Below are 8,640 nucleotides of genomic sequence, written 5' to 3'. Positions count from 1 at the left end.
ACTGTCTATGCCTCCCTCACCCCCACCACCAGGGACTTACCTGCGGGGAGCTGCTCTCCATCCTGCCTGCCATGTGCATGTGTATATGCATACATGCACATAGTGCCCCCTGCTTGATCACCCTGGTCTTCTCCCTTAGCCCCAAGCAGCCCCTTGCAGATTGCAACTCTGCCAGTCTGCAAAGGGAAACCAGTGCTTTCTTGCGTTTTTCTCCTTTAAAGTAGAAAATCCACAATTTCCCATATTTTTTCCTTGTTTTTCTGTGATTATGTGTGACCCTTTCATATATTCTTGTGACCCACTTTTGGGTTATAACCCATGGGCTGAGAAACGCTCTAGATGAGGCCTTTCTGTATGACATTTTTCTTGTGTGGTTCTGAAGTTCTTTATACCAAAGTCACTGAAATCTGTCTTAAGACAATTTTCTCCCTGTTCTGTCCTCTCAGACCACATTTCTTTTATATTACTAGTTTTCAACGTGCGGTTGGGTCTGCAGACTGTCTAAGGGGTCCGCAAAAGATGATTGTGATAAATTCAGAGTCTGTGAATACTCACACTTACCATTCAAAGGGGTCTGGACCTCCATGGAAATTTTTTAGGGGTCTGCAAATGAAAAAAGGTTTCAAACCCACTGTTTTATATCATTCTGCCCTTTGAGCCTGCTCAGTTTCCTTGGACCTCACCCAGATTTTCCTAAAATATTTTTTTCTGAAGCCAGACTCTGCCAGTAGCTGGCAGGAGCCCAGCCATGCTCATTTTTGCACATCTGGAGCAGCATCAGTTATCTCTATGAAACTCTTCCAGATTTCTACTGTCAGGGTATGGTTAATAGTTGGTATAATCCTGACTGAAATGAGAGTTGGACAAATAATAATGTCAACTTGTGGAGAAGGTTTTGCAGTTAAGTAATATACAAAACTGACTGCAGGCACAATATCCCGTTCAAATATTTTGTGAGAGGATGGAACTTCTTTAGGCCAGTTTCACTGTTGGTGTTAGAGGTGGTTTCAGGCAGGCACTGAGTGTAATTTACTCAGAAAACAGATGAGGAAAGTAGCATAATGCTGGTCTGTATGGGTAAGCTGACCGGAAGAGCTACTGTGGGATAAGATATTCTGCAGTAAATCTGACTAGCTCCCTGCAAAGTTTTTGTACTCCTTTTTACTTGATTTACTTACAGATTTCTCATCTGTTTGCTGTTAAGTGGCAATGCACGAGAAGCTTCACATGCATGTGGAAGCATACGTAGCAGGACGGCAATTAACAGGCAGTGGTAGGATGCAGAAAATTCCAATTGCTGGCAGAGCTCCTGCTCTCTGATCAACTTGTGCCATCATTTATCTCACTGTTGAACTTGACTCATTAAGTACAGAGGCTTCCAATTTAAATTTCTTTCAGTATTTATGACAAAACTCCTTATAATATGACTTTCCTTGTTTGGATCCAGGTTTTTTTGTCTCCTTCAATACTTCATGCCAGTGTTTAAAACATTAATAACAAGCCTGTTTTTGAACATGACCCTTGAGATTAACAGTGAGGCTATTGCACTTTTTTTAAAGCTCTACAAACCACAGGTATACAGTTTCTGCTGCCCAGAAGGCAACTTTTTAACTAGTTGGGTCCAGGATTAATTGCCATCCATTTTAGAATTCTCTTCTCTCTTTCTCTTTCCCGATCTGATTAGATTGCCACCAAGGAGCCGTTGAATCCCATTAAACAAGATATAAAGAACGGCAAGCTTCGATATGTAGCAAATATCTTCCCTCACAAGGGTTATATATGGAATTATGGTGCCCTCCCTCAGGTAACATTTTTGTTATAATAGTGAAACTTTTCTGTCTTCTGAGTAAATTGCCTTATAAATCCTGAGCACTGCCTGAATGCAAATCAGTTGCAAGAAGGATGTTTCTGTTTGATAGATTTGTAAATTAGGATTTTCTTTATGCATAGCTTTATTGTATCCATAAATTTTTATCAGAATTGTGGTGTGTGCGCGTAAATAAATATGCACTATTTCAGGAAGGAGTTAAATATTTAAGGAACCTTGAGCTTATACTTTATGAATCTCTGTGCTGTGCGTGACAGGATTATATTGTCATCCCCGTATCATTCAAAAGTACTTAAGCCGAGCTGTATTAACATTTTTCCCTTAAACAAGATGGTTATAATAAATTCATATAGCTATTCATATATGACAGTGTAAATAGTAATTGGAATCTCTTAAAGTCTTTGGCAAGGGGGAAAATATAAGGATAGTTCTTTTTCAGATTGATTCTACTTGTCTTTTTTTAACCTTTTGGATTTTTTCTGGTCCTACTGTATTTTAAAAAATATCCATTATTAGTGTTAATCAGTGGCTGAAATTCAAAACTCGATAAAAATAAAGAATAAAATGAATGGTAATTTAACACAATAGGAGAATAAGAGTAGCAAAACAAAATGTGTTTTTGTGCATACCCAGAATTAGTACTGAAAGATTTCAAACTGACTTCTTCAGAGAATGGTATCTTCTTGTTTACCCAGAGGACATCCACTGCATAAGCAGTGGCAATGCATTAACATGTCAACTCTGACCTGGAGGTGCCTCCTCCAGTAATAGAGGATAGTAGTTCTATCTTTGTCCTATCTTCAGAGGTAGCTGACAAGTTTCCAGTGAGTTAGGTGACAACCAACTCCATTTCATGAAAGATTTGGAAGTTTTAAAACTTGTTTTCACTCAAGTACAGAACAAAAAATGAGACCTTTTAAATCTTTTCATGAAAAAAATCATACACAGCCAGTGGCCTGGTGATCAAGGCATTCACAAGAAATGAGGGAGACCCAAGTTCAAGCCTCTTCTCTGGATATTTGGCACAGGGATTTAAACTTGCGTTTTCAACAACCCCAAAATATTTTGATGAAATGGCAATTTTTGACATACATATACAAAATGGTTTCAATTAAAAAGTTTAGGCCTGCTCTACAATTAGTTCCCATTGCAAGATGAAGACTTAATGGGAATGTTCTTGGGAGCAAGTGTGAGGTTAAGAAAATGTTTCATAGAGCCCACCAAAGAGAAATTGCTAAATACTTGTTTTGTCCCTGATGGCCCAGACTGAGTATCAAGCAGTGATCTGCTAATAAAAGATGTGTGTGAATGGGTGATAACTGTATTTTATCATATATAACATGTAACTTTCCCCCCAGATATCAGCCCCTGCCCCAGAAGGAGTACGAGTATTAGACAGGAAAGTTGATTTTCTGCTTGGGGTTGGAAGCAACATGGTTTGATTCCTCCTTTGCAGTACAACAACTATGGTATTGCTGTTTAGGCAGCTGAGGGAATCAGTTGTCTTAATGGCTCATTTGTTCTTCACTCTGCAGGTGTTAGGGATAGTCTCTCATTTTTTAATGGTCATAATGTTCCACTAATCAAGCTAAACTTTTTAAGGGAAATTTTGCTAATTTTGCTGTCTGTTACATGCTCCCAGTTTCAAAGCCTCTTCAGCTCTTGTCAAAGCCATAGATCCATCCATGGAGGTTAGTCTTCATCAGCAGCCAGGGATTGAGCTTTAGTTATGCAGGAAAGGGAGCACCCTCAGACAGTTGAAGAGTAGGCTCTGTCTCTAATCTATACAGCCATAACTCTGGAAAAACCTTTTTTCTTCTGCCTTTCAAAAACAAAGTATGTATTATATTTGGGAGCATCTTATTTGTGAGAAAATCTGGTAATACTTAAATGTTAGTGACTACAAAAACAAATACTGATGGTATGTGGGTAACAGTATAGTCAATGGAAAAGCAGCAGTGGATTCAAGAGAGGCCCTCCATTTCGAAGTGGAAGTTTATTTGCCATTGTTCTTACTTGGAACAAATTAAGGTTTGCCTGAGTTTAAAATTCTGGATTAACACTAGTGCCATCACCATTAGCCGGTGTAGGTAGAACAATGGCAGCTCCCCTAATGAATCTTATCCTTCAGACAGTAGTCTTCAGCGGGATGTGAGAAAAGTAAGTCTTATGGTAGCATTGTCTGGACAGTAAAGGAGCTCCTGCAATGATGAATAGTCCTGCTGTCATTTTCCCTTCTCTGCTTCATCAGCATGAAATGGTGGCCTTAATAAATCAGTAAAATGTGCGGCAAATACATTTTATTTAGCAAGTATATGAGTTTAACTTTTTGAAAGTTCGCTAAATGCAAACCCCTCTAGAGACAATAGAAAGACTCTGATTTGGTCAGACCCGTAGCCTGAAACTGCTCGTCACAAGAAAATGTCACATTATTTACCTTTTGTAGTTCAGAGGCAGAAACATCCAGATTTGAGGCATTGTAGCAAAAAATCTTTTAAACGATCTTAGAGCTGTTTCAGTGACAGAGAGGAGGCAGTACATGAGACTTCCTTGGAAAAAATTCAATATCTGGCTCTTTTCTTTCTCATCCAAATGGGCTGACCTAAATAACAAGCCCTTGTTTTGGGGCTGTTTTGCTCCTTGATTTCTAGTATGTTCATTATTTGAAAGAGAGAATGGAAAAATCCCCAAGTTGAAACAATTGCCTACTTTGAAAGGCTAAAAAAGCCATAGAGTGTCAGTGATAGCAGTGAAATAACTTCTGATGATAAGCACTTGCTAACAGTGGAAGGATTAAAACAATCCTGTTGTTAGTTTTAAAGATGACAAAAACTTTCCTTTTAACTGTCCTGACAAAGTGAAGGTAACTTCATGGTCAAAGACAGGAGCAGCACTGGAGCAGAGGAGCCAGCATTTGAAAAATTCCCATCCTGCTTGGGACAGTGACATCTATTGAAAATGCCACTTTTTTATGGAGATATAATATGGGTTTGTGACAATATCAGGAGTGCAAGCCATAAATAAATAGTGGGTTTCCAGTTGTAAAAGAGGTTGGGTTTTTTTTGTTTTAATATCATATTTAAAGGAAATTGTACTCCTTTCATTGCACCCAGCCCTCTGAAAGATCATAGAATCATAGGCATTTGTCAGCACAAATAAAGCACGAAGCATACTTGAAAGTAGTTGATCATATTACAGAGTAGGCATTTGACATGCTAGTTTAGCCTAGCTGGTATGGGTAACAATAGCAATGACTACATGGTAGCCAGGGTTTTGGCGTGTACCCTCAGTAGCTTGCACCCAGGATCTGTGATGGGCTCTGACCCTAATTTTTAGCAAAAAATTGAATTCCTTACCACTGCATCTTGGCTGCTATGGTGACATATGCTAGCAGAGGTATTCTAGCATGTACTACAGTCAAATCTTCATTTTGCAGTTTAGAGACGTAGAAATTAAGTGGTATGTTATGGATTGAGCAGCCAAGAAAAAGAGTCACATAAGCGTCGAAATAGGCAAGGTTTAAACATGGATCATACTTGGTTGAAAATCAGATCAAGCAGTAGTGTCCAAAACAATGTTTTGTAGACTATACAACCTTTGATGATTCTGACAGCACACACAAGTTAATAACTTCTAAGGTCAGAAGAAAGCATTTTGCTGACCTAATCTGATCTGCTAGGTAATATAATCCATAGTTTTTTCATCCAGTAATTCCTACATCAAGTTCAGTAATTTCTGTTTGATTTTGAGCATATCTTTTAAAAACAATCCCAGTCTCCAGTTAGCATTTTTACCTGAAGAGGGTGTTGCTTGGTTAGGTGTGTTATCCAAGTTGATGAGATGATTTCCTATCTTCTTTGACTAATCGCATGTTTTGCAAGAAAGAGGGCGAACTATGATTTTTATTAATCTGCATAACTTGATGGCAAGAAAAAACAATTGTAACTGAAGTTTAATAATTAAACTTGTGTTTCTCATTCTTTTAACAGACCTGGGAAGATCCAAACCATACAGATAATAGCACAGGATGCTGTGGGGATAATGATCCTATTGATGTTTGTGAAATAGGCTCAAAGGTTTGTCTTAATTGCGAAAGTTATTTTTAATATTTTGGCAGCAGCTTTTTTTAATAGAGGGGAAGAAGGGGAGCAGTTAGAAGAAGAGATTGCAGTATTCAGGGCTGGAGGATGATGAAACATGGGAAAGATTCTCCTATAAAGCAGAAATGGGTGTTTTAGAGAGAAAGCAAGAACCCCTATTATGTAGAAGAGCCTGGATACTGAGCAAGGGAGAAAAGAAGAGTCGACAAAAACAACTTTTAAGGCTAAGTAACTGGCAAGAGAAACCTAGTTTTTGATGGTGCTAGAGGAAGGAGAAAGAAGGAAAGAGAGCATGCAAGGCTTTGGCAAGATAAACATAAAGAATTCATTTTTTTAACTCGTAGAGCTAGAACTGGCAGCAGTATGTACGATTGGGAAAAGTTGTCTGAAAAACAATGGAATTGTGCTGGACTGCCACGGGAGTTAACTGCTGAGAGATAATAGTTGATGCTGTGAAAGTGGTTAATATCACCCAGAGATAAGAAAGGCTAGAGATGGCAATCTGGTAGAGTTTATGGCATACTGCTGACTGAGATGGGTATAAGAAGTGATATGAAAGATCATGTGAAGTAGTAAGAAGGGGAGTTTATGGTCTGCAGGGAGCATACATTAACATGTTACTTCTCTGTCAGTGCTGTGCTAGGGCATTGGCAAGGCTCTCGTTTCTGCTTTTTAAGTGTTGTATGATGTTGTTGATGGTTTTGTGCGTGAGGGTCTGAAGTGGTGATACTGGGGAATCTTGGGTACACAGTTGCCTACAAACTGAGGGGATTGGACTCTGTAGTCCAGGAGGCTCTTTTCATTTTAAGAAGGAGAGAAGTCATCCAAAGGCGATGGTCCTTGAGACCCTGGAGAGGCCCCTTGGAGCATCCATCTGAGAGGGAGATTGCTAAGGTTAAAGGCTGTTTCAGTGAAGGGGAAGGGTATAAATTTGAATTCCTGGGGATCCAGAAGAGAGTTGGAGGAGAGGAAGTGATTACAGCTAGAATAAACACTGGCACTCCCAGGGCTTGCAGGGAAAGGAGATCAAGTTGGGGTTGTATTGGGGAAGTCAGTAGGTTCCATGTAGTTGTGGCTAGGTTCCATGTAGCTTCTATAGATGTAGGTTCACAGAAAGAAGCTGAGAGAGAGAGAGGAGGGAGCAGGTAAAAGGGATTAGAAAACAAACAAGTGATGTCTGAGTCATGGAGTGGGGTGAAGATTTACAGGATGTGTGGGGGAGGGCGGGGAGGAGCTGTGATGCAAAATAGGATAAGGGAAGAAAATTCTTGTTAGACTATGTCAGTTTTCTTTTTGATTAAATTTCTGAGATCCTTGATCAACTGTTAGAAAAGAATGGAGGGGAGAGAATGGCAGATAGGCATAGGAATCAACCAGGGATAGTATTAAAAAAACACATTTTTCCCTTGCCAACTCTGTTATATTCTTGGCAGAGCAACAAACCACTTTGTCTATGATAATACAAAAAGGTTGTGAATGTGTATCCTTTCTATATCTTTCTGAGACTGTGGTGCTATAATTCAGGTTCGATCTTCTGGTGAGATTGTTCCGGTGAAAGTTCTGGGAGTTCTGGCTCTTATCGATGAAGGAGAGACAGATTGGAAGATTATTGCCATCGGTATGGATGACCCAGAAGCTGAGAAAATCCATGGTGAGTATCTTTATGTCTCTTTACTTGATGCATGTTTCAGTAAATGAACTTTGAGTCAGGGGATAACCCTGGAATTCAAAATGATTTATATCAGAAAGTGGGTCTCGTTACCTGATGTCCAGCTCCAGATTTAAATATGTGCACTTTGCTTTTGATTGTATGCCCAGAAGAGCACTATTTGACTCTAACACATGGACAGAAAGAGGCAGCTAGCCAAAAAACAATGGTGTGTATATTCATTTATTCTCTTTGGCATGAATTCAGATGCCTTCTTCAAAGAGTGCATGCCTGGATCTTACACTAATCCTCAGGGGGGGTAGTGCGTATCTGAAGATTCCCTCAGAAGATCTGTCATGCAGAGTGCCTTATGAGAGAAAACTTAAGTAATAGTAGTTGGAAAGCAATATAAAGTTTCATCCCTTGCCACATCGGCACTCTTGCAAATGAGTTTTACTTAGAGCACCTTCTGAATGAGGATTTTTAGTTCATGTTAATATCAGAGGTACATCTTTGCACAGTGAGGATGTTCCTAAATTTTCAGTGCCCTGCAGTCTTTGGCTCTGGTTTCCATGCCACTGAGAAGTATCACCATATGAAACTGGTTGGTGGTCTCCTCTTAGCTTGAGTTTGAGCTTGGCATTGCAAATATGTTAGGGCCATTTGTGGTAGCAGTAGCTTTCTTTGTTGGTAGTGTCATCAAAGAAGACAGATGTTAAAAGACAACTCAGTGCTGGCAGACATGCAGGTCCCTGCGCTAACCCATGGGACTTTGCATAAAGTACCTCCCTAGACATTCACCTGTTGGGTGGGGGGAGCGGTTCAGGGGAGGCGGGTATCGAGCCTGCCGGCCTGTCTCACCATCAGCTGGGCTGATGCAGCCCCACCACCCACTCCAAGCTTGGGTGCTGTCTGCAGGAAGGGACGGGAAATGGGGGAGGAAGAGGGAGAGCTGCCGGCTGGGGTTTACATGGCCTGAACTGAAGGAGCGGGGCAGGAGAGAGGCCATGAGGTGGGAGGCTCCAATACATGTGCCCCCCCCCCCCCACTTCCAGCTCGGGTCT

The 8,640-nt window shown here is 40.3% G+C and overlaps 1 protein-coding gene across 1 annotated transcript in view; it reads left to right on the top strand.

Moving 5' to 3' along the window:
• PPA2 (pyrophosphatase (inorganic) 2) overlaps positions 1–8,640 on the top strand; it is a gene marked incomplete at its 5' end in the record, with an annotated part of 81,351 nt that overhangs the window by 36,317 nt on the left and 36,394 nt on the right. The window contains 3 exons of the mRNA XM_019521818.1: positions 1,685–1,804; positions 5,818–5,904; positions 7,453–7,579. Of these exons, the coding sequence (XP_019377363.1) occupies positions 1,685–1,804; positions 5,818–5,904; positions 7,453–7,579 (334 nt within the window). The remainder of the gene's footprint in view (positions 1–1,684; positions 1,805–5,817; positions 5,905–7,452; positions 7,580–8,640) is intronic.

The sequence above is a fragment of the Gavialis gangeticus genome, unplaced genomic scaffold, assembly GCF_001723915.1.
Source record: "Gavialis gangeticus isolate Ggan-Ray unplaced genomic scaffold, GavGan_comp1, whole genome shotgun sequence".
Classification (NCBI taxonomy): domain Eukaryota; kingdom Metazoa; phylum Chordata; order Crocodylia; family Gavialidae; genus Gavialis; species Gavialis gangeticus.
Note: the sequence above shows the minus strand (reverse complement) of the source record. Positions and strands in the feature narration are given on the sequence as shown.